At 42.2% G+C, this 26,965-nt stretch overlaps 1 protein-coding gene across 1 annotated transcript in view; it reads left to right on the forward strand.

Annotated features, from left to right (window-relative positions):
- The window catches only part of htr4 (5-hydroxytryptamine receptor 4), a 136,205-nt gene that overhangs the window by 31,934 nt on the left and 77,306 nt on the right, over positions 1-26,965 (forward strand). Inside the window, exon 2 of the mRNA XM_030145418.1 lies at positions 11,192-11,270. Coding sequence (XP_030001278.1) covers positions 11,215-11,270 — 56 coding nt within the window. The 5' untranslated portion in view covers positions 11,192-11,214. The remainder of the gene's footprint in view (positions 1-11,191; positions 11,271-26,965) is intronic.

A 26,965-nucleotide genomic window follows, 5' to 3' on the forward strand; every position in this document is an offset into this window, starting at 1 on the left:
GTAGTAGAACTGTTCCATATGTAGAATTAGTCTGATGCCGCAGTGGTGCATCAGGCTAACTCTATATCAGACCCATCCCCAACATTCACATGGATCAACAGGATCAGCTTTGATGTTCAGTCGCCTCAGATGAAGGATTTCACCTGGAAATGTGGAACTCAAACCTAAAAGACAAACAGATTCAGTTGTTTCAGGTGGAAACAAACCTGGTGTTTCTCAGTTTTAATGAGTTCAGTGTCAACTAGAAGCACTCGGAGAGCGCAGACCTCCGCCAAGGCTGATCAGTGCCCCCCCCGTGGGCCCCCCCACCCCCGATCACCACCAAAATTTAATTATTTCTTCCTTATCCCATTTCCAACAAACCCTGAAAATTTCATCCAAATCTGTCCATAACTTTTTGAGTTATGTTGCACACTAACGGACAGACAAACAAACAAACAAACAAACAAACCCTGGCAAAAACATAACCTCCTTGGCGGAGGTAATAATGACAGTTATTTTTTACCATATTTCCTCAAATAAAGTCCAGACTTTTATTTATTTCAGTTACAGACTTTTCTCTAAATTAGACATTATTTATTATATTTATCTATTTTTCTATCGTAGAAATGGTCATATTCAGTTCAAACCCTCATTTTGTTCAGTTTGTGATGGTGAAAATACTGAACTGTCTTAACGTTAACAGAAATATGACACTTCCTGTAAATGTTTTAAATTAAACGGCCTGTTCTGCTTCAGTAGAAAACAATCGGTTCATTATTGTTTAATTGTCTTTTCATGTTGATGTTGAAGTTTGTGTAAATGTGAGTTTGAAGCGTTGACACACACCTGCAGTGTCCGATCAGACCAGCCTCAGCCCAGTGTTGGTGAAGGGGTTCCATTCAAACAGTGAATCTGAGGTTTATGTGGATTCTGTTTACTGACATCAGTTTAAGATGAATCTACGAAAAACTGACCTTTTAATCGACTGTTTTTACCTCCGCCAAGGAGGTTATGTTTTTGCCAGGGTTTGTTTGTTTGTCTGTCTGTCCGTTAGTGTGCAACATAACTCAAAAAGTTATGGACAGATTTTGATGAAATTTTCAGGGTTTGTTGGAAATGGGATAAGGAAGAAATGATTAAATTTTGGTGGTGATCGGGGGTGGGGGGGCCCACGGGGGGGGGCGCAGACCAGAAAATTTCATCAAAATCTGTCTATAACTTTTGAGTTATGTTGCACACTAACGGACAGACAAACAGACAGACAGACAAACAAACCCTGGCAAAAACATAACCTCCTTGGCGTGGGGGGGCCCACTGGGGGGGGGGGGCACTGATCAGCCTTGGCAGAGGTCTGCGCTCTCCGAGTGCTTCTAGTTTATTTAAGGAACTATCAGTTTTCTTTAGTCGTAGTTTTGACGTGTGTCGTATATTTACTGGTTCACCTTCATTGTGAAATGATGATTTATTGTCAGTTGATTTAGCTTTTGTTGCTAATTTTCTCCTTTTGGTTTCCTCAGTTTCCTGGTGTTCTTAGGATAATTACGATAAATGTGATAAATGCGATAAATTTGACTGTGGGTCAAAGTCCGTCCTGGTTGATAATCAACTCATCACAAACGTCCAATCAGAGACCAGGACAGAACCGTCAGATCTTTATGGACCTGAGTTTCCACTGGACCAGGATCAGGTTCATCAGGTTCTTTAGAGATAAAAGGTTTATAACGAAGATGCACGGAGCAGAAGATTTAACCCTTCAACACCCACAGACACACGGTACTATACTATATATATATATATACAAATATACAGACATATATGGTACTATACAACATACACACACACATATATATATATATACAAATATATGTTACTATACAGTACACACACATATACACATGTATGTTACTATATTTAACCTTTAAGTCATTTATGATCATTTATTGTAATATTCTTCTCTGTATTTGACATTTTTCAGTATAAATCCTGTTTTTTCTTTATTTAATTCACTGATCATGTAGACGTTCATTAAAACTCAGAGTCAATTCAAAGTTGTTGTTTGTTTGTTTTTTTGTCAAAACAGAAAAAGCTGAAGAAAAAGGGACTTTTTCAGCCCAGTGTGGGTGTGTGAGGGTGAATAAACTCAGGATGATAAATGGGCAGTAAAAGAGTGTGAACAGGAAACAGACGCACACATTAACACTAACAAACATGTACACACACACACACACAATACACACACACACACACACACAAACACACACTGAATACACACACACACAAACACACGCTGAATATAAACCCACATAATAATACTGTATATGAACCAGTGTTGGTTTTAATCACATGTGACAGGAGGAAAAACACTAATACAGTTTTCATGTTGAATATTGAAAAAACGTTCATGTGTTTTCTTTTCAGACTGTGTTTGTTTCCTTTTTAAACCTGTTTATAGGCTTAAATATGACAGTTATTGGTATTTATTAGTTTTGTTTATGAGTGGATGAAACAGATCAAATGTGAAAAAGTTCAAACCAACTGTATAAACCTGATCTGACAGTCGTCTGTTGCTGTGCATATTATGGTCTGTCGGTGGTTAAAGCTGAAGGTTCCACCTGTTTATTGGTTTTGTGTGTGTGTGTGCGTGTGTGTGCGTGTGCGTGCGTGTGTGCGCGTATGTGCGTGTGTGCGCGTGTGTGCGTGTGTGTGCGTGTGTGCGCGTGTGTGCGTGTGTGTGTGCATGTGTGTGTGCGTGTGTGTGCGTGTGTGTGCGTGTGTGTGTGTGTGTACAACGGCTCATCTACGCATCGTAAACGGTCGTGACCTCCCATGACTCCTGGTGGTGGATAGTGGATCAGGTCTGGCCTTGGACTTTAGTCTGGATGTGAGGAACCGCCGTCTGGAACCGCCATGGAAACCGTTGGTGTGATGTCATAAAAATATGTGTTCCTGAGAGTTAGTGTTTACAGAGAAACCAGACGGCTGCCCCCACCCAAAGGACCGCATTTACACACTGATTTACCCACTGATTTATTCACTGATGATTACGCTGGACCAGTGTCAGTGTGTATTTTGTACTCACTTGGTAGAAGGGTGTTAGTGTAGGAATTTAACACTGTTTATTATGGGATGGATTTAATGGATGGATCAGAATTTAAACGATCAGACACAAATGAACAACTGTTGAATTCAAATAATCTGAGTTTTAATAACAGGAAGTGGAAAGTGTGTTTAATATACTCACCTGGACACCACAGGGTTAAAGTGTGTTTAATATACTCACCTGGACACCACAGGGTTAAAGTGTGTTTAATATACTCACCTGGACACCACAGGGTTAAAGTGTGTTTAATATACTCACCTGGACACCACAGGGTTAAAGTGTGTTTAATATACTGACCTGGACACCACAGGGTTAAAGTGTGTTTAATATACTCACCTGGACACCACAGGGTTAAAGTGTGTTTAATATACTCACCTGGACACCACAGGGTTAGTTTCCGTACAGACCTGGTCATGTGACTCAGATGCTTGATCTTCTTTCTGGTTCCTTCTTCTTTTGAGTTCGAGGCCTTGATCTGGTTCTGGTTCTACAGTCAGTTCTGTTCATCCGTCTGATGGAAACAGAAAGGTCTGTGCTTTGACATCCACTCCTCCTTCCTCCTCCCCCTCCCCTCCTTCCTCCCTCTCCTCCCCCTCTTTCATTATGGTCTGTTTTTGTCCTCGTTCTCCATAATTATTCATCTCAGATCTTCGATCGATGCTTTAACAAACCTGAAGCAGCAGTTTGGATAAATTATGGAAATGAAACAAACACTGAACAACAACAACTGTGTGACTTTGTGTTTGGACCAGAACAGCAGAACCTTCAGCACTGCTTTAACCTTTAAAACACTGGTGTCAAACATGTGGCCTGGGGCCAACACCGGTCCACCAAAGGGTCCCATGTGGCCCACCTAAGGGTGCGGTCTGACCCACTAAAGGGTCCAGTCGAGTCCACCAAAGGGTTCATTCCGGTCCACCAAAGGGTCCAATCTGGTCCACCAAAGGGTCCAGTCCGGTCCACCAAAGGGTCCAGTCCGGTCCACCAAAGGGTCCAGTCCGGTCCATGGGATGAATGTGTGAAATGAAAAAATTAAACAGCAGAAATTAACAATCAAGGATGTTCAAGCTATTATTGGTCAGTTCAGTCTCAAGTGGGTCAGAACCAGTCAAATACTATCAGAATACACTATAAATAATTAAAACTGCTAATGTTTCTCTTTCTCTCACATAGAAAACTTTTGCATTGACATTATTTATCGGTTCTTATTCTATTATTTATATTCATGTTCTGGTTCCGGCCCAGTTTAGATCAGATTAAACTGAATGTGGAACCTGAACATGAGTTGGACTTTTGTATCCAGGTGAACGTATTAAACACACTTCACATGTTATTAAAGCTCAGATTATTTGAATTCAACAGTTGTTCATTTGTGTCTGATTGTTTAAATTCTGATCCATCCACTAAATCCATCCCATAATAAACAGTGTTAAATTCCTACACTAACACCCTTCTACCAAGTGAGTACAAAATACACACTGACACATTTAACATTTGACCTAGAACCAAAAAGAATAAGAATATGAACCAGTGTGTGTGTGTGTGAATAACTGACAGATGACAGAAGGAAAACGTAAAAAAAAAATATATATATATAATTTATATGAAGAATGTTGTTAAAATGTGTGTTTTCTGCATCAGATACATGTTTTGTTTACATTTTAAAGTCATCAGTTATTGAATTTATTTTTTTTTTTATGGATCAAATTGATGAAATATAAAGAAGGTCCAAACCAACTGTACAGAACCCCTCTGACATTAGTGTGGTGCCGTGCATATTATGGTCTGTCGGTGGTTAAAGCAGCTCTGTGGGCGGGTCCTGAAGGGTTAAATTAGACAGAAGCTGAATAATCCATGTGAATAATGTTTAAACCAAAGTGGAACTGGAGGAGACCAGCCTCCAGACGCTCATCAGAACCACATTAGCATTTAAATGAAAAAGGAGAACCAGCCCAGGGTTCACAGGGTTCTGCAGGACCCACTGTCACAGCCAAGAATTTAACTGAGACCAGAACCAGAAACACAACTAGAACCACAACCAGAACCAGAACCAGCTGCAGCATTAATTTAATTACAACTGTTAAATAAAACCAAACCCAGGGGGGGTCGTAGGTCAGACCCGAACCCCTGAGTCCATACCCGGACCCCAGAGTCCAGACCTGAACCCCTAAGTCCAAACCCTCTATTATTATTATTGTCTTTGGTTCCCTTCATCTTCAGTTGTGACATCACTTCCTGTTTCCTGGTCTGTGTTTCCTCTGCTCCAGTTCTGTATCTCAGTCCATAAAACACGTCCAGTCATCATTCTCCTGTTTACATGATGATAAAGAACAGAGTGGATGAAGAAAAGACCGACATAATAAACACAGGATTTATGATCTGATGTAAACGGACGATTAGAGTCAGCACCGATGATGAAATACAAGAGAAATAAATGGACTGAACTAAACTGGACTGGATTCAACTGGACTGGGCTGAACTGGACTAAACTGGACTGGACTTAACTGGACTGGACTAAACTGGACTGGACTGGACCGGGGTCACATTAACCTCCATCTGTGGCTGTTTTTATCCATTAATTGTTTAAATGTTTCGTTAAAGGCAGATGCAGTCGACTACCAGAGCCATTCACAGATAATACATATGTTCTACCGTATGTTCCACTGTATGTTCTACCGTATGTTCTACTCGACATTCTACCGTACATTCTACTGTACGTTCTACCGTACGTTCTACTTTATATTCTACTGTACGTTCTACCGTATGTTCTACCATATGTTCTACCATATGTTCTACTGTACGTTCTACCATATGTTCTACGATATGTTCTACCGTGTGTTCTACCGTATGTTCTACTGTACATTCTAACCTACATTCTACTGTACGTTCTACCGTATGTTCTACCTTACGTTCTACCTTACGTTCTACTGTACGTTCTACTTTATATTCTACTGTACATTCTACCATACGTTCTACCTTACGTTCTACCGTATGCTCTAGCATATGTTCTACCGTATGTTCTACTGTTTCCATGGTTCTGTGTATTATTTGCACTGGCTTGTATTTGTTTTATGTTCTGGTCGTTGTTTTTTTAGATCCTATTTATCCAGTTCTTGTGTTTTATCAGTTTTTGGATCTGATGTCGGTTTAATGATAGGATGCGTTCACGTTCACGTTCACGTTCACGTCCTGATGTTGGAAAAACCCTCCGTTCATTCGTGTGCGTCTTCATTCACGTATCGACAGATGAACTCATACTGATTCCTTTCACTGTTTCGGAGGATTGTGTCGGTGTTTTCTGTAACATTAGATGCAGTCGGATAAATACGTCCTGCTCGGATGGCGTTGGCTCGTTTCCACGGTAACGTAATCCGGCTCACAGACGGACAGTGGTGTGGTTTCACTGAGCAGCTGAAGAGCGGACCTTCAGGGACTGATGTGGACGTTCAGGTGGACGTTTGGACGTGTTTGGATGTTCAGGTGGACATTTGGACATGTTTGGACGTTCAGGTGGACATTTGGACATGTTTGGACGTTCAGGTGGACGTCTGGACGTATTTGGACGTTCAGGTGGACGTTCGGACATGTTTGGACGTTCAGGTGGACGTTTGGATGTTCAGGTGGACATTTGGACGTGTTTGGACATGTTTGGACGTTCAGGTGGACGTTTGGACATGTTTGGACGTTCAGGTGGACGTTTGGACGTGTTTGGACGTTCAGGTGGACGTTTGGATGTGTTTGGACGTTCAGGTGGACGTTTGGATGTGTTTGGACGTGTTTGGATGTTCAGGTGGACGTTTGGACGTATTTGGACGTTCAGGTGGACGTTCGGACATGTTTGGACGTTCAGGTGGACGTTTGGACGTGTTTGGACATGTTTGGACATGTTTGGACGTTCAGGTGGACGTTTGGACGTGTTTGGACCACCGCGGTGACTCCAGCGTCTCTGTGTTTATATTCAACCACTTGAACTGAATGTGTCCGTCCTCTAACATCTGGGGTTTGTTTTTCTGAAAGTCCACATTTGAAACAGAGCAGGGAAAGAAAGAAAGAAAGACAGAAAGACAGAAAGAAAGAAAGAAAGAAAGAAAGAAAGAAAGAAAGAAAGAAAGAAAGAAAAAGAAAATTAAACTGAGAGAAAAACTGGTGACGTCAATGAAACATTCAGCAGCAAAAGAAGCATTAATTAAATCTGAGTAGAAACGGAAACAGAACTGAAACGAACCATGAAACCAACACTAACAGAACACTAACAGAACTAACCAGGTCTAAACCAGGTCTAAACCAGGTCTAAACCAGATCTAAACCAGGTCTAAACCAGGGTTTGTGGATGATCCTATTCCTGAACGGACAGTAAACACATCAGGTCTGATTATAGGGTTGATATCGTCATGGAAACGGACCCAATGGTTCTGTGTTCAGCTGCGTGGTGTCTCCATGACGACAGAATGCAGATGAGTTTGGATGGAGGTTCATTTGGGTCTGACGGTGGTTCTGGTCCACATCCAGACCGGCGCTGACCCGTGTGGCGTCCTGAGCGGCTGCCAGAGGTCCTGGTTCAGGTCCACGGACTCTGACAGGTCTCACCATGGCTCCACCCCCCACCCCACCCCACCCCCCTCTGAGCGTCAGGTTAATGGGCCCACAGCAGATGGTGATGACCACAGGAACACTGATGTATGAGACCAGGACCAGGACCAGGACCAGGACCAGGACCCACTGAGGGCTCAGGTGTGGGTTTCCTCCAGACTTGAAGGGTTTTGTTGATCACTTTGAGTGTTTTTGTTCATTTTGTTGCTTATTTTGCTTTGTTTTACTTCATTTTAGTCCATTTTTGTGCATATATTTTCACTGTATTTTTTACTTTGTAAGTATTTTATCCATCTTTCTTCATTTAATTTATTACTGACACCAATTATTGACATGGATGGATAGGATTAGTGGATCAACAGGTATTAAACAGTTTAGATCAGTAGATGGTTTAGGTTAAACAGACAGAAGTCATGTCATTTAAGACATGTATATGTATGATACGTGTCTGAAATGAAATGAATGTTTAAGTCAAATCCATAAATAAATAAATAAATAAAATAATTAATAAATCTGAATTCTAATTATCCTCTGATAAATAAATGTGGATGAATGAATTAAAAACTATGTGGAAGTCATTTTTTATTTATTTTTTGAGTCGTTACTTTTGCCCATTATTATCCGCAGTATATGAGCTGAATAATCTGTGTCTAATGTAGAACTAGTGATGACAAACATATGTTTCATCCGTCAGATTCAGGACAAATCCAGGATTTCTGATAAAAATATTCAACAGAACATTAGAACCAGGGCCTTGAAATCTAAAACGTTCCTCCTCCTCCTGTTTAGAAAATCAAATATTTGCTGTAAACAATGAATAATTTCTGCTTTAAATAAGTCCTAAATGTGTGTTTATGTTTCAGTCATTAGATGTATTTGACTTGAGCTGTTTTCTCATAAATACTTGGGAATTATGTGCAGTAAGTTGTGAAATAATCTTCTATTCTGCTACAATAATGGAATATTTATTCAATATTTAGCAAACATAAAAGTGTCATTTTTATAGACTTGAGTTCATAGATATACATACTGTTCATATTGTGTCTGTTCATATTGTGTCTATTTTTTTTTATTGTTATTTTACTTTTAGTTCTATTCTAATTTTACTTTTTGTAGAATTTTATATTCTATTCTACTTTCTTTTCTTATTTTGTAATATTCTGTTCTGTTCTGCTCTGTTCTATAATTGGAGCTGACTGGACTCCTCTGTGGTCGTTAAATCGGTTCTTCGTCAGTGTTTGTCATTGGTCTTTAACTGGTGCTGACGTCCACGGTCTGGGTCCATCTGTTCCAGGTAAAGGTTCTGTCCGTTAGTGTGAGATGAAGGAAGAACCTGATCTGTTCAGAAACCAAAGCCTGCAGATGGTAACGGGAGGAGCAAGAACGGAAGCACAGTGTTCTGGAAGGAGTAGGAAAACAGAGGAAACGGATCCGTAGAAAACCAGAACCAGAGGGTTAACCCCACAGAACCAGAACCAGAGGGTTAACCCCACAGAACCAGAACCAGATACAGAACCAGAACCAGAACCAGAGGGTTAACCTATGTTCACATGGAAACATATGATCCAAACAGAACCAGTCAGTGTTATTTTATTTTACACAACAGTCATTAAATCTGATCTGATTTCTGACACGCAGCTTTGTTTATCACATTACTCTTCAAAATGGACACAACTACCCAGAATGCACTAGTGTTTTTCAAGTGTGACATCAGGTGTTAAAGACAGAATCGGTCTTTGCACCTTTTATATATATATATATATATATATATATATATATATGTGTATATGTATATATGTATATGTATATATGTGTATGTGTATGTATATATATATATATATATATATATATATATATATATATATATATATATATATATATTATTATAAAAAATAGAAAATATATGTTAAAAACATTTGTGAAAAAATTATATTGAATCATGAGTTGAGTATATTGTCGGAGGACTGGCCTCATGTTTGGCCCCCCTGTAACCCCCCCCTTGTACTAGAGGAGTGGGTCCAATAACTGAAGGGTTGGCGGTTCGAATCCTTCTCTGTCCCAGGTATATGCCGTTGTGTCTTTGGGCCCGACACTTCACCCAGTTTACCTCCAGTGTGTGAATGTTTGGTGGTGGCGGGAGGGGCTATTTTCAGCCACACCTCCACCAGTCTGCCCCGCCTCCACCAGTCTGCCCCAGGACAGCTGTGCATATGAACGTAGTTTAACACCACCACAGTGAGAATGAATAATGGATGAATAATGTGAAGCACTTTGGACACTTTGAAAAGCGCGATAGAAATCAAATCCATTATATTATTATCAGTATAATTAAAGAAATATACATAAATGTTTATTCATAAATGTAGCTGTTATTAGAATTATGTGTCTAACCTCATAAATGGAACAGAGCGTCTTGGTCTCCATCTCATGTTCTTATCGGTTTCATACGTTCACAGTGGTAGGTGTCAGCGTTTCCATGGTGACATGGACGGGTCCATGCGATGTTAGCGTTTCCGTGGTGACATGTACAGGTTCATGTGATGTCAGCGTTTCCATGGTGACATGGATGGGTCCATGGGATGTCAGCGTTTCCGTGGTGACATATAGGAGTCCATGTGATGTCAGCGTTTCCATGACGTCAGCGTGTCCGTGGTGGCATGTATGGGTTCATGTTATGTTAGCGTTTTCGTGGTGACATGTGCGAGTCCATGTGATGTTAGCGTTTCCATGGTGACATGGATGGGTCCATGGGATGTCAGCGTTTCCGTGGTGACATATAGGAGTCCATGTGATGTCAGCGTTTCCATGACGTCAGCGTTTCCGTGATGACATGTACGGTTTCATGTTATGTTAGCGTTTCCGTGGTGACATGTGCAAGTCCATGTGATGCGGACCTGGGTCGGTGGTTCCTTCATCTGAGGATAAACCGTCCTGACAGGTGGACGTATACGCTCCAACATGACGACCATGGATGTGGACGGTGGTATATGTCACCACGGCGACCTTTAACCTCGCATATTCAGACATGTATGATGTCACTGCTGTTAGCTGTAACCATGGATACAGGATGAAAAATAACATTAGATCAGATGTTTTCACCCCAGTTTCACTGTTTTATTCATATTTGAGTCGTTTTCCACCACAGATTCAAACACTGAGGTCAGGGGTGTCAGACATACGGTCTGTGGTCCAAACTGGCCCCCTGAAGGTTTCAGTCCGGCCAATGGGATGAATCTGAAAAATTCATGGGTGTCAAATTCTATGGTTATTATTTTTATTTCTATTCTACTGATCAGACCAGTAAAATAATCCCAGAATAACCTAGAAATAAGAATGACAGATCCAATGTTTCTCCTCGGTTTAATGGGAGAAAAGTAAAAGGTGTTTTGGGTGGTGTTCTAGGTGGTGTTCTGGACAATGTTTTGGACAGTGTTCTAGACGTTGTTTTAGGACGGTGTTCTGGGTGGTGTTCTGGGTGGTGTTCTGGACAGTGTTGCTAACCCTGGTTTCTGTCTTCAGGGCGTCTCTGCATTGATGGTCACATGAATGTCAGCGCTTCAGGCCCGATGCCGGAGATGGAGGAGCTCGGCAGTGAGAGGTAAGAACCGCTGTGGATGAGTGGATGAGTGGATGAGTGGATGAGTGGGCGCTGCCTCACCTTCCAACTGTGGTTCAAGGGGCAGGGCCAAGGGTTGAACGGGGTTTGGTTCATCATGTGTGATTATTTGTTAGCGTTGCATAATGTTCCAGATGGTTGGAATAATTGACACTGCGTCAGATCCATTCAGTTCTCCACCTTCTTCTGTGTGAAATCACAAGTGTTTGACTCGACAATGAAGTGTTTTCTGCTAAATATTTAATGCGTTCCATGTGTTTGTTGGAGGATCTGAGGGTCTCAGACTGGGTTCTACCTGGTTGTTTGTCTGGTCCATTACAGCTGTTCTTCTCCTGGTTTTCTGGTGCAGGTGGAGCTCAAACTTTCCATAAGTGTTGAGTAAAAACAGAGGCTGAAGGATCTGAAAAGGATCCGTCTGCAGGCGCTGAGTTATCGGCTTTATCTGTCGCTGCAGCTTTAAATCAACGCTCTGGAGTTTTACGTTCTTCAGACTCTATTTTCAGGTCATTTTGGTTTTTACACCAACTCCAGTTGGTTCAGTTCCACTGTGGTCATGTCTCCAGAGCGTCTGGATCTCCTGCACTGACACTAGGACACCTCGACAAATCGATCTTCGATTTTTGTACAATGTGAATACGAAGACCGCGCAAACAGCGTCATATGACAGTAAAACTATGTTCAATGAGCGATCGGTTCAAGGCTGTTCTAGATTAGGGCCACAGAAGAAAATAAAAACACCTGTCACTATGAGAATAAAGTCGGAAAATATCGAGATAAAACCTGCAATTTTATGAGAATAAAGTCGAATACAAAAAGAGTCATAGTTTTATGAGAGTGAAATCATAATATTATGAGAATAATGCCATCATATTTTGAGAATACAGTCGTTCCCACTGGTCTGATAACGGAGAACTGTGAACATTCTGTGAGGTTCTACTCTCATTTGGGGTTTTTGCACAAAGGCCAAATACTGAGCCTATTAGCCCCGCCCACCAAATACTGAGCCTATTAGCCCCACCCACCAAATACTGAGCCTATTAGCCCCACCCACCAAATACTGAGCCTATTAGCCCTGCCCACCAAATACTGAGCCTATTAGCCCCACCCACCAAATACTGAGCCTATTAGCCCCGCCCACCATCAACACATTAGTGTTAGTTGAAGGACTTCAAAAACAGTTCGGACACGTTTGGGTTTGTTTCGTCGTAAGAACCGAACAGATTTGGAGTAAATGACCTGTTTAGTGGAGGAGGAACTGACTGGAAGTTTTTTAATTACGATGTTATTCTTGTCATATTATGGCTTTATTCACGAAATATGATGACTTTATTCTCGTAGTGACAACTGTTTTTATTTTTCCTATCTGGCGCTAATACGCAGTCGTAATATAGATCTGTTCATTTGGATTTTTTTCTTTTTTTTTCATTTCTGATATTTGTGGAGGTAATGTTTTCATTGGGGTTTGTTTGTTTGTTTGTTTGTCTGTTAGCAAGATAACTCTAAAAGTTATGGATTTGGATGAAATTTTCAGGAAATGTTGATACTGGCACAAGGAACAAATGATTCCATTTTGGTGATGATTGGGTGGGGGGGGGGGGCGCTGATCTGCCTTGGCAGAGGTCTGCGCTCTCCGAGTGCTTTTCTAGTTTTAAAAGTAAAACCCTAATGTTTGTTTACCTGAACACATGGTTGAACACATTCATGGTTTTGCTTCAGGACATTTCCCTAGATGCATCAATGTCTTCTCAACAAATGCTCATGTATTAGTCAGATACAGATGTTACGACTGTTGTTACAGAAACTGTTTCTTGACTGGTGTTGCTTTCCTGTTATTTCTGTCACACATGGAGTTAAACACAGGCTGTGTGTTGGTGACAGATGCAGTTGAAGTGCGTTTGGTTCGTTTCTGCTCCTGAATCCACCCGTAAATACTGTGGATTCATTCTTTTCTCCGTCAGACTCTGTCGTCTGTGTGTTTTTTTTCTCCATGTGAAGACGTTCGGCGGCTGTTGTTCAGACCGAGGCTTGGCAGACTCAGCACCGGCGCTTTTGTCTCACAGGCTGAATAATTCATTCAACGCCTGCTTACATAATCTCAGTACCGAGTCGTCCATTCATGCCGATGCACGAGCCTGAGCCGCAAAAGAAAAGCCAACAGGCGCCCATTGAGCAGCGGCGGCGGGATCATATCTACGAGCTGACAGAGGCGGCGTGGAGCGTCTCTGGATCTGTCATTATCCTCCAGATAGTGGTGGTGGAGGGGGTGGGGGGTTTGGGGGTTGGCCTCGGCAGGGGGGTCAGGCTCGGCGTGTTGGGGTGTCAATGCTCCATTACGCAGCGTTTTCAGCCTCTTCAGTCAAGGCTTGACGCGGTGATTATCCACCTGTCGCTGATAACACTTGAGCCACGTGGCGCCTTTAATCTGTTCCTTTCAGTCTAAAGAACCTCCATCAGCTTCCTCTTTCACATCCTCTGAAAAGATTTACCACTGGTGGAGCCTGAGGACTGGGATCAGAACCGCATCCTGGAGTCCACGTGATGACGATGGTGATGGGGCTGAGAGATAAAACCCATGGAACACCCAGAAAAAAAAACAGAAAACAACCACAAAACACCCAGAAAACACCAAGAGAACACCCAGAAAACACCCACAAATTACCCCGAAAACACCCACAAAACGCCCAGAAAAACACCCCGGAAAAAAACAGAAAACACCCAAAAAACACTGCAAAAACAAAACAAAACAGAAAACACCCACAAAACACGAAGCACCGGTGGAAGAGTTGGAAAATTCAAACACAAATGAAGTGCATTTAAATCCCAGGTGTTTGAGCTCAGTTCGTTCAGGCCAATGTAACATCAAATGTTTTCCAGGAAAATAAGAGTGACGAAAGTCAGATTACATGATGAGAAAATGTCTAAACAAATAAACGAGAAAGAAAAAGTGAGGAAAAGTAAGGAACAAAATAACCAAAGTAATCAACAAACTAAACCAAAGCAAACTAAAAACTGACCAATTTATTCAACATAAGGAACAAAAATGACAGAAAAGAAAAGAACAATGAATGAAATTAACCAAAATTATCAACAGAATGAACATAAACGACAAAAGTAATGAGAAGAATTAATGAACAAAAGACCAAAAATGTACAGAAATATCTAATGAAAAGAACAGAAGTGATTCCAATAATCCAAATAATTCACAAAAGCACAAAAACTTGATCATACTGATCAGCAAAATGAGCAAAAATGATGGATAATTGGACTCACTGCATATTTAGGCTTTTAGAACATGAATGAATTTAATTATAAATCAGAAGCATAATCCCCTTCAGGCTTTTCCTTCAGTCTTTAAATGGGGGGGGGGGGGCTGTACATATCTGTATAAAAGCAGTAAATGAAAAAGTACAATGGTCCAATGAAAATGTGGAGCACAGAAAACAACGATTTAATGAATATTCACACAAACATAATGTGTAATGAATATAATATAATATAATAATATGGAACCAGCTGCACATTAACTCGACGGGAAAAACAGTAGATGTTTTGTTTGTTTGCATATCTCTGTTCTTTTTTTTTTTTTTTACTTCTGACCTCAGTGAGGAAACACATAGAAGTCCATGGTCCAATCCCATTTCAGCCCTTGGCCCCTCCCCCTTCATTTTGTGCGTTCATGTGAAGGGGTAGGGGTGTCCCGATTCTCGATGAGTCGGAGGGGAGGGACCAAGGGGGAGGGGCTGTTTGACCCTCTACAGGACCACACTACAAACACAGGGTTCTGATAAATTTCCCATAATTCAGTTCCAATCATTGGTCAGATGGAGGTAAACACAACAAAAACGAGCAGCAGCAAGCAAAGAAACACACAAATGTGTGGGTGAGGGGGAGGGCCAAGGGGGAGGGCCAAGGGGGGAGGCCAAGGGAAGGGGTAAGGGGGACTTTCATCAGTTAGAACCTGAACCCTTTGGACTTTACTCAGTTTGGTCGGAGCTCTAAAGCCTTCGTTTGGATCTGGACTCCAGCGCTCAAACAAATATGTCACATTTCACGTCCGAGTGCAGAACAATTAGTTAATGATGGGTGACGGGCGCCGTGACCCCGTGTGTTCCCACTGGGTTCTGCTCTTTGGTACCAGCTGCGTTGACGAATCATTGAGGATTTCACCGACACTGGTTTCTGTTGTGTGTTTACTGGGCCTGAATATGGAAACACACACTGAAAACACACACTTAAACACACACACTTTAAACACACACTTAACTCCATTTCCCTCTTCTCACCGTGAACAGACCGTCGTTCATTTAGTGAAGTGTTTGCTTTGGTTCTGGTGTTTTTGCGGTTTTAGTCGGTACCGTTTCATTCAGCTGATTAGAACCGAAGAGTTTACAGAGAAACAGAAGACACGTCCTTGTATAGAGTTAAAACCCTTTAACCCCTAAACCCTGGTTCTAGGTAAAGGTTCACATATTAACCTTTAACCTCTGGTTCTAGGTAAAGGTTCTGCTGCGAATCTGCGTCTGTTTCAGGTTCATTAAAGCTGCTGTGAGTTTGTGTTTGTGTTTCTTTTCTTCAGTGGTTTTGTTTTACTGTGTTTTAGGGTCCAAACAGGTGGAACTACAAAAGCACTCAGAGAGTGCAGACCTCCACCAAGCCCCCCCCCCCCCCCCCCCCCCCCCCCCGAATCACCACCAAAATGTAATCATTTGTTCCTTCAGCATTTCCTGAAAATTTCACCCAAATCCGTCCATAAGTGTTCAGTTATCTTGCTAACAGACAAACAGCTCTCTGAGTGCTTTTCTAGTTTTTAGTCTGTTTTTTATTTTTTCATTTTTAGTCTGTTTCTTTTCTTTTTTTTTTTATTCTGTTTTAATCCTGATCAGCTGCAGGAGGACATGTCCATGTCTTTGCTGTTTTTCATCTGTCCTGTATGAGTCCTGTGTTTGACATGTCCTCTGACTGAAGAACAAATCTACCTACAGGCATTAATAAAGTCATCTAGAACCTCGAACATGGACCTGATAGTGTCAGAAGAATGGACACTAAACTCCACTTATGCTGCGTTTCCACTATGTGGAACCGGCTCGACTGGACTGGACTGGACTCTGGTACCAGGTCCTATTCCTGCAGACTGTTTCCATTACAGGATACTACAGACTTTACAGTACCTGGTCGTCATAGCGATGCGGCGCGTTACTTCCGTGTCATCTGCTGAGAGTTGCTGAAAACTCGCTCGTTGCGTGTTGTCTCGTCAAGCTCACGCTGAATTTTTATGCCTGAACCTCCTCCAACCATGGTGTAGTTTTATGGGCTGTCATCATGTGGACTGACCTGCCGCTATATTTACTGTCAACTTCTGCATCTGTTTTCTGTAAAAGGGCGGGTCACAGAGACGACTCTGACCAATCAGTGGTCTGCAGTGTGTACACGTCACCTTTGAGGATCTGGTCCCCAGTCCTGGAACCTCAGCGGAGGTGATACCAAAAAACTAGTACCGGGTACTAGATTCCAGGCCCTTTTTCGTAATGGAAACACAAAAAGGCCGAGTCGAGTCAAGCCGATACCACGTAGTAGAAACACGGCATTAGTGACTGAAACTGAGCCCATATGAACTGTGGACGGTAGAACATGGACATTTGGAAGAACATCAATAGAATCCACATTTGATCTGAATCTGCTGATTATTGATGATTTATGTCCAAAAAACTGACATTCCACTACAGCGCCCCCATGTGGACGACTGATAATACTGATAGAAGCAGAGGTCCATAGGGTCCACTGGGGGGGGGTCCACTGTGGTGGCTATCAAAGAGAAGAAATCCAACCAAATCTGTCTGAGTTATCGATAAAACACCAAGAAGATCCAATAGCAGTAGTGATGGGAAGTGAGAACCGGTTCTTTTTGAGAACTGGATCCCAGTAGCTCCATTCCTTGGAATCGTTTGCCTGCTCAACGATTCTGCTTATCCATTCTGCCTTTGTTGCACATGCGCGATGACGTCACATGTACACTGCATTGTTTTGGTCAGAACGTAGCTAACATAGCATTGAGGCAGAAACATCCAAACAGACCACACCAGGTCTAAACAGACCACACCAGGTCCAAACAGACCACACCAGGTCTAAACAGACCACACCAGGTCCAAACAGACCACACCAGGTCTAAACAGACCACACCAGGTCTAAACAGACCACACCAGGTCCAAACAGACCACACCAGGTCTAAATAGATCACACCAGGTCCAAACAGACCACACCAGGTCTAAACAGACCACACCAGGTCCAAACAGACCACACCAGGTCTAAATAGATCACACCAGGTCCAAACAGACCACACCAGGTCCAAACAGACCACACCAGGTCCAAACAGACCACACCAGGTCTAAACAGACCACACCAGGTCTAAATAGATCACACCAGGTCCAAACAGACCACACCAGGTCCAAACAGACCACACCAGGTCTAAACAGACCACACCAGGTCCAAACAGACCACACCAGGTCTAAACAGACCACACCAGGTCCAAACAGACCACACCAGGTCTAAACAGACCACACCAGGTCCAAACAGACCACACCAGGTCCAAACAGACCACACCAGGTCTAAACAGACCACACCAGGTCCAAACAGACCACACCAGGTCTAAATAGATCACACCAGGTCCAAACAGACCACACCAGGTCCAAACAGACCACACCAGGTCCAAACAGACCACACCAGGTCTAAACAGACCACACCAGGTCTAAATAGATCACACCAGGTCCAAACAGACCACACCAGGCCCAAACAGATCACACCAGGTCCAAACAGACCACACCAGGTCCAAACAGACCACACCAGGTCTAAACAGACCACACCAGGTCCAGACAGACCACACCAGGTCTAAACAGACCACACCAGGTCCAAACAGACCACACCAGGTCCAAACAGACCACACCAGGTCTAAACAGACCACACCAGGTCCAGACAGACCACACCAGGTCCAAACAGACCACACCAGGTCCAAACAGACCACACCAGGTCCAGACAGACCACACCAGGTCCAAACAGACCACACCAGGTCCAAACAGACCACACCAGGTCTAAATAGATCACACCAGGTCCAGACAGACCACACCAGGTCCAGACAGACCACACCAGGTCTAAACAGACCACACCAGGTCCACTGGAACACTGTCAGAGCTTCCATTTCTTCTAAAGGGTGGAATCCCTCCAATCTGCTCAAACATTTGTCCACAGCATGTGATTCTTTTGATTCGCTACTTAGTGGCACTTGTGAATCTAGCGGCAGAGTGAACACCAGGCCATCATCCGGGCCCAGTTCCAGTTCCAGTGCGGGCAACAAACGTTGTACCCCTTCAAATACAAGTTTCCGAAGGTAGGGGAAAGGAAATGAGGTGCACAACAATGGGAGATGGGCCGAGTCGAACCGGTTCCACGTAGTGGAAATGCAGCAACAGAGGAATTAGTAAAGAGTCTGTAGTTTCACTTTCACTGTACACCCCCCCCACCCCACCCCCCACCCCGAACCGGGCCAGGCATCATCTGTTATCATTATATGTACATACTGTATATGTTGTATTTTCTGTGCAGATGGAAATATAAAAGACAGTTAATGCAAACACACCGTTTGTTCTCTTTTATTCCCTCAACCAATGAGAACCGATAAGAGAATTGATAAGGAATCGGATCAATAAGCAAAATCGATAATGGAATCAGAATCGTTAAATTCTTATAGATAACAGTGTTCAGCGTGAAACCGTTCTGTCCCTGAAACTGTGTTTGGTCCATGAGTGTGAGTGGAACCAGAACTGGGTCCATGTTTTGGTGATAGGTGGTGGTTGGGTCCGTGTGTGTGTGTGTGTGTGTGTGTGTGTGTGTGTGTGTGTGTGTGTGTGTGTGTGAAGCTGTGCAGTGGTGTCATGTTTCAGGGCTGTTATTAGTGGGAGTGGGTGTCGCTGATGTGAATCTAAATGAACGCCTGTGAAGCATCGTTATCTGCTCACGCTCTCATGACTCCCACTGATTTCCAAGTGGAAGTGGAAAAGCTGCGCCGTCTGAGTCACAGCTGTGGATCTGAAGAGGAGCGTGTTTGGGTCGGATCTGATGACGGAGGTTAGAACACAAATGGGCCGAGGTTTGGTCGGATGGTTTCAGGTCATGTGACTCTAACGGTGAACTCCAGGAACGTTCTGAACACATGTTCCTGTTGTTCAAAGAACCAAAGCCACTGTTCCAGAGAATGTTCCACTGATGATCTGATCAGATACTGTTGAACCCTTTAACCACCGACAGCCCATAATATGCACAGAACACAAAGAACATCACCATGGTTTATACCAGGGGTCTGCAACCTTTATCATCAGTCACAGCCATTTTACCCCCACTTCCACCAAAAAACAGTCTGGAGCCACAAAAAAAAAACAGGGCTTATAAACTTTGAAAAGTCTGAATCTTTTTTTATATTTTATCTGTTACAACCACTGAATACAACAAACAGAAGTGCAGTGGGGAATGGATTCTGGAGTATGACTACTCTGAAAGTACACAGTAAAAGTAGTTCATAGTATTTGTGCTGATAGTATATGAAGTACTAATACCAAATATACCAAATTCATGAGGTACTTATTGGAAAAAATAATTTTATTCATTATTGAATTTAGTCTTAAAGCCTATTTCAGAGGAAAAAAACCACTTTTGTAGCTTGGAAGGGAATCTGTTGTAGGATTACCCCAAAAGTACACAGTACTTACACTCATAGTCGCTCTATGAAAAGTATCACTATTTATGGAAATAATTCTCTTCAAAACTCAACACTGCCTCCACAGTTCCCAGTTGGACCACTCCATATTCACATCCACAAGCTCCTGGAAAACGGACAGAATTATGTGAATAATATCCAAAGGACGGACAGAACCCTCTGCCTGCGTCTGCGTCTGCATCTGCGTCTGCATCTGCGTCTTTAACGTAGAGCAGAAATGAGCCCTTACTTTTGTTGTTGAAGGCACATTTGCTCCATTCAGCTCATCTACTGTAATTGTCGAATGAGTAGCGCACATAAAAATGCTAGCGGACAAGGAGGAGGAAGAGACGCATGAGGCTCTGGAGCCGCAGGCTGACCACCCCTGACCTATACAGCTGGTTTTCAACTTTTTATATTTCATCAACTTGATCCATAAACAAAAATACCACATATTCAATAACTGTCATATTAACCCTTTAAATGACAGGTTTAAAATGGAAACAAACCATAGTTTTGATGCAAAAACCACAAACATTTTCCCCAATATTCTTCACATAAATTATATTTTTATTTATTTTTATTTTTTCCTTCTGTCATCTGTCAGTGATTCACACCAACACTGATTCATATTATTATTCTTTTTGGTTCAAGGTCAAATGTTAAATGTGTCAGTGTGTATTTTTTACTCACTTGGTAGAAGGGTGTTAGTGTAGGAATTTAACACTGTTTATTATGGGATGGATTTTGTGGATGGATCAGAATTTAAACGATCAGACACAAATGAACAAGTGTTGAATTCAAATAATCTGAGCTTTAAGAACAGGAAGTGGAAAGTGTGTTTAATATACTCACCTGGACACCACAGAGTTAAAGTGTGTTTAATATACTCACCTGGACACCACAGGGTTAAAGTGTGTTTAATATACTCACCTGGACACCACAGGGTTAAAGTGTGTTTAATATACTCACCTGGACACCACAGGGTTAAAGTGTGTTTAATATACTCACCTGGACACCACAGGGTTAAAGTGTGTTTAATATACTCACCTGGACACCACAGGGTTAAAGTGTGGATGTGTGGTGTGCATATTCCGCTCACCCAGATACCAGAGGGTTCTTTCTTATTTTCCTCCTGAACTTGTGAAGGCGTCCGGACGGTGGGGGCGGAGCCGGTGTCCAGTGTCCTCCATTCAGAAAAATGACGCCTGTTCTTTTATTACATGATGAAACTGGAGACAGACGCCAGTTCTGTCTGATCACGGTACACTGCTGACTTATCATTTCCATCACCACGGCAACAGGATCAGCTGATCATGGGAATCCTCATGATGCTAACGTGACTGATGCAGATGAACGAACGTGTGACGGACCTGGACCACCAGGACTAAACCTGTTGGATCTGGGACTGGAACACATTCAGTCTGGACGTCCACGTGTCAAACCCAAACCACTGGGCTCCCACAGCACTGTGTCCACCATGGACATGGTCTGTCCTCATCATGGACATGGTCTGTCCTCATCATGGACATGCTCTGTCCTCATCATGGACATGGTCTGTTCTCATCATGGACATGGTCTGTTCTCATCATGGTCTGTCCTCATCCTTGTAGACATATTTGTGTCCAAATATAGGAGTGAAATCAAACTCAACCCTTCTGACGTTCATGAATATTTAAGGTTTGTTTCTGTTGAACTGATGTAAAACGTCCACATCTCTGTCAAACGTCCGTGAATATGAATCAGGTTTGTGTGATTTCATGTAAATCTGCGTTTAGCCGACGCCTCGCACTCATTTATGTCAGTTCTCTTTTTGTGCCTACATGTCTGTTTTTTAATGTGATAAACGGCTGATTTCACCCAGTCTGACCCTGAATGCACCATGAAGTGTCCCCGAACGCAACGCTAGGTGTCCCTGAACGCACAGTCAAGTGTCCCCTGAATGCACTGCCAATCATTCCTCAATGCACCGACAAGTGTCCCTGAAAGCGTCCTCATCTGCGTCCTCATGCACGTCCTCATCCGTGTCCTTGTGCATGTCCTCATGCATGTCCTCATGCGTATCCTCATGTATGTCCTCATGTACATTCTCATGTATATCCTCACGTGTGTCTTCATGTATGTCCTCATGTGTGTCCTCATGCACATCGTCATGTATGTTCTCATGTATGTTCTCATGTGTGTCCTCATGCACCTCCTCATGTACATCCTCATTTGTGTCCTCTTGTGCGTCCTCATGTACATCTTCATGTATGTTCTCATGCACCTCCTCATATACGTCCTCATTTGTGTCCTCTTGTGCGTCCTCATGTACATCTTCATGTATGTTCTCATGTATGTCCTCATGCACCTCCTCATGTACGTCCTCATTTGTGTCCTCTTGTGCGTCCTCATGTACATCTTCATGTATGTTCTCATGCACCTCCTCATATACGTCCTCATATACGTCCTCATTCATGTCCTCATATACGTTCTCATTCATGTCCTCATATATGTCCTCATGCATGTCCATTCACTCTGAGACGTTCTGTCTATGTTTGGGTCCATTAAACTCAGGGTGGTGGTGGTGAAGACAATCACCTGTTGCCATAGTAACAGCCATCGCCGTCGACGCTCATATCTGCTGTGAGTATCAGCTTCTGTTTGGAAGAATGTGGCTTTTCCTCCGTTCACTCCAGAAAGGTAAATTATAGCGAATGTTCCTGAAATAATGGAAAAGATGAAACAGTGAAGTGAACTCAGGACCTGGTCTGAGTCCGTTTTACAGAACCGTCTAAAGTCTGTTCTTCCTTCTTTTTAAATGAATATTTTCTGGGTTCTTTCCTTCTGTCTGATGAGTTTATTAAACAAAACTTACCTTTATTTGCACTTGTTTTCTGCTTTGATGTAAAATATTGGGATTTTTTTAAAAAATTGCTTGACTTCATATTTTCATCATTTACCTGTAAAATGAATGTTTGTTGAATCACCCCAGGGTCGAATGGACGACCTGAGAACATGTTCACGGTTCCTGAACTGTGGCGTCTGACTCACAATCAGTTATTTTCAGTGTCTGTGAAGAACAGAAAACAAAGCCGGGGGTCGGAGGAAGAAGCTGAAGCTCGTTAAATCTGATTTAAAGGTGCATCATGTCATCAGTGACCTATGGTGACGTCTGTCTGAGACCGTATTTATAGAAGAAACTGATAAAAAAAGAACAAACTGATGGAAAAAAAGAACAAACTGATGGAAATAAAGAACAAACTGATGGAAAAAAGAACAAACTGATGGAGAAAAAAAGAAAAAACTAGTGAAAGAAAAGAACAAACTGATGAAAAAACAAGCTGATGGAAATAAAGAACTATAAATAAATAAATATATATATATATATATATATATATATATATATATATATATATATATATAAAATATATATATATATATATTAGTGGTGGGCAGCGATTAAAATTTTTAATCGTGATTAATTGCATGGCTTTCTGCTATTAATTGCGATTAATCGCATAGTTGTTGGGGGGGGGGACGGACGCATCAACAGCGTGTATTGCCTTTCAGTGATATTCCAGACTGGAAGTACTCCGGTGATAAAAATAATTCCACGTCAGTGCTTCCAAACAACTGTGTCCTTCTCACCCCCACCATCTGAAGACATTTAAAATGAAAATGTCCATGTAAAAAACCACTACTTTTACACATGTTCATGTCCCCACCAGTGTATTTACAGTTGTGAGTGACTGACAGGAGTCTTAGTCCCACTAATCAGTACTAATACTAATAAGCCCATTAATATGTGATGTTCAGTTGTTCAAAGCAAGCCAAAGGGGCCCTGAAGTGGTCAGAATAAGTTGCACTAACGTATGTTTTGTCCTTTCCGTGTTACCGTAGTCAGTTCGGACATAGAACTAACAGACATGTTTCTTTCACTCTGTTTGTATGGCCCCAAAAACGTTTGCCTGTGAGTATTTTATGTTCAGTTGTTGTAAGAATGAATAGTATCAAATATCTCTGATGTGAGCCTTTGTTGCTGAATAAAAAGACGGTGTAAATCTTTAATTAACCTGTAAATGCTAATCGTTAGCGTGTCTATGGATTTTCCCATTCATGTTAGCATCGAGATAAAATGACTGCAAATACAACATTCACATCGCAAATGAGTAAAGGTTAGTTCAAAGGCTGACATATTAGACCTAAACACAACCAATGAATTTACATAAACTTAGCATGAGCCTGCAGAAAGAATTAGCAACCCATCTCCGACTGCTTGCATAAACAAATTAGCTTAAACATCAGCATTACTTGTGAAGTTCGCCGGTTTTCTCCTCTCAGCTGCACATACACACAGCACCGTGTGTGGACCGGCAAAATAAAAGCATGAGTTTCAAAATAAGAGTCCGTATGTATAAATCAGCTAAGACTTGCTTGAAAGGCAGAACAATAATAAAATGGCGTTAACGTGAGATTAAAAAAAATTGTCGACGTTATTTAATGAATGCGTTAACGCGGTAATAACGCGTTAACTTGCCCACCCCTTATATATATATATATATATATATATATATATATATATATATATATATATATATATATATGTATGTATGTATGTATGTATATATATATATATGTATGTATGTATGTATGTATGTATATATATTTCCATCTGAGCTCTGATTGGTCCACTGGGACAAATGCAGTCTTCATGTTCACACCATGTGACTCAGTGGGTGTGGTTTGGTGCTCGTTCCCAGAGTTCACAGCGTGGTGGTCCTGCTGACTTCTTCTATTTTGAACCGTCTCTGGTGGGTTCAGTGTCAGGACGGTTAGTGGACGGACACCTTTGGTCCTTTCACCCATACATCATTAAGCATCTGATGTAGAAGTGGAGTCGGTTCTGTTCTGTTCTGTTCGGTTCTGTTCTGGGTCCAGATGAGCCTCAGGGATGGGAAACGGGTCAGTCCACCAGGGACTGAGGACCCAGACTTAGTGTGTTAAAGAGGGATACCACTGACGGCCACTAGAGGGACAATGAACGACTATAATAATAATAATAATAATAATAATAATAATAATAATGATAATAATAATAATAATAATACTCCACACTCTGTGTGGAGTTTGCTTGTTCTCCCCGTGTCTGCGTGGGTTCTCTCCGGGTACTCCAGCTTCCTCCCACAATCCAAACACATGCACTAATAGGTTAATTGGTTAATCTAAATTGCCCATAGGTGTGAATGTGACAGTGATTGTTTGTCTCTGTATGTTCAGCCCTGAGATGAACTGGAGACTTGTCCAGGGTGAACCCGCCTTCACCCCTATGTAGCTGGGATAGGCTCCAAGAGACCCCAGTGACCCTAGTGAGGATAAAGCGGGTTCAGAAAATGAATGAATGAATAATAATAGCAATATATAATATGATAAAAATAATAATAATAATAATACAATGATAATAATATAATTAAACTAAATAATCAATAAAATCAACAAATACATGTATATATGTTTATGAGGACGTTTGTGAGTTCACAGACTGATGAGAGTTAAAGATAGAACTAGGTATTTTACCACTGCACCACCCTTGGTTCTGTTAGTTTCTGTTTGGTTCTGTTTGGTTCTTTTGGGTTCTGTTGGTTTCTGTTTGGTTCTTCTGGGTTCTGTTGGTTTCTGTTTGGTTCTTTTGGGTTCTGTTGGTTTCTGTTTGGTTCTTCTGGGTTCTGTTGGTTTCTGTTTGGTTCTTCTGGGTTCTGTTGGTTTCTGTTTGGTTCTTTTGGGTTCTGTCGGTTTCTGTTTGGTTCTTTTGGGTTCTGTCGGTTTCTGTTTGGTTCTTTTGGGTTCTGTAGGTGTCAGAGTGTTTCCAGGTGAGTAACCCTCCTCCTCTCTGATCCCCGTCTGTTGAGCCGGTTCTGGTCTCGGCCAACAGGGGAATCTGTCATGACCCGACCCTGTTTCCTCACATGTTCTCCTTTGATGATGACACTAACGAAGCACTTTGGCCGTCGGTTCTCCAGTCCGTGTGGATAATGGTGGGTTTGTTTTTGCCTGCTGAGCAGGAAGGCCTGGGTCCAGACGGTCTTTGTGTGAAACCAGTGTTTTCAAAGAGACGTCATCAGATACGTGTGGTCCAGCCCAGAAGAAGGAGGAGGAACCCAAACACTGACACAGTTCACAGGGTTCCACTGCCTTTAGCTTCATGGTTCCAGCAGTGGCGGCTGCTCGTCTTTCAGACAGGGGAAGCTCATTGTCGGCTTTCATCAAAAAAAAAATTTGTCAGGTTATTTAAACATAAATTCGGCCCTGTTCCTTTTTCAGAAAATGCTCAGTGACCTTATCGTACACAGTAGGCGTCTTGTCCAGGGACTTGATAGTTAGTTCACTCCGACCTAGCCGACAGTCTGATTGATTTAACGATCTACAAAACAATATTAAACTCGAACAAAAATGATTAAATTATGTAACTGAAACAAGAAAACGTTGAAATTATGTTAAATTGAAACAAGGAAGTACAATGGGTGTGTTTTATTTACAGGTCAGTAAGTGAACAGTTAACCTGGAAGTGGTTTCTCTGATTTCACAGCAGAATGTGTGACGGTATTAAACTGAACTGTGTCAGTGAAGGAGCAGATCTGAAAACAGCTGTCAATCAAACAGGATTCAGCCTTTCCACTGATCCTCCAATCAGCACGTGGAAGCTCAGCGTCCGGCCCGGCTGAGCTCCTCCCACAGCTCCATTCACTCCAGAGACGCCGAGTGTCCAGGGGCGGGACAACATTGTGGCATTTGTCCAATTAGCGTCCAGTTTAGAGTCAATGAAAAAACCAGTTCCACTCAGTCCCATTGAAGTGCATGGACGCTGAGCGTCTACGGACAAATGCACTGAGCAGAGATGGAGGAGAAAACACAGACACGGGAATGGAGGAGAAGTGAACAACATCCAGTCCACTGATCT

Source organism: Sphaeramia orbicularis, chromosome 10, assembly GCF_902148855.1.
Source record: "Sphaeramia orbicularis chromosome 10, fSphaOr1.1, whole genome shotgun sequence".
In the NCBI taxonomy this organism is placed as follows: domain Eukaryota; kingdom Metazoa; phylum Chordata; class Actinopteri; order Kurtiformes; family Apogonidae; genus Sphaeramia; species Sphaeramia orbicularis.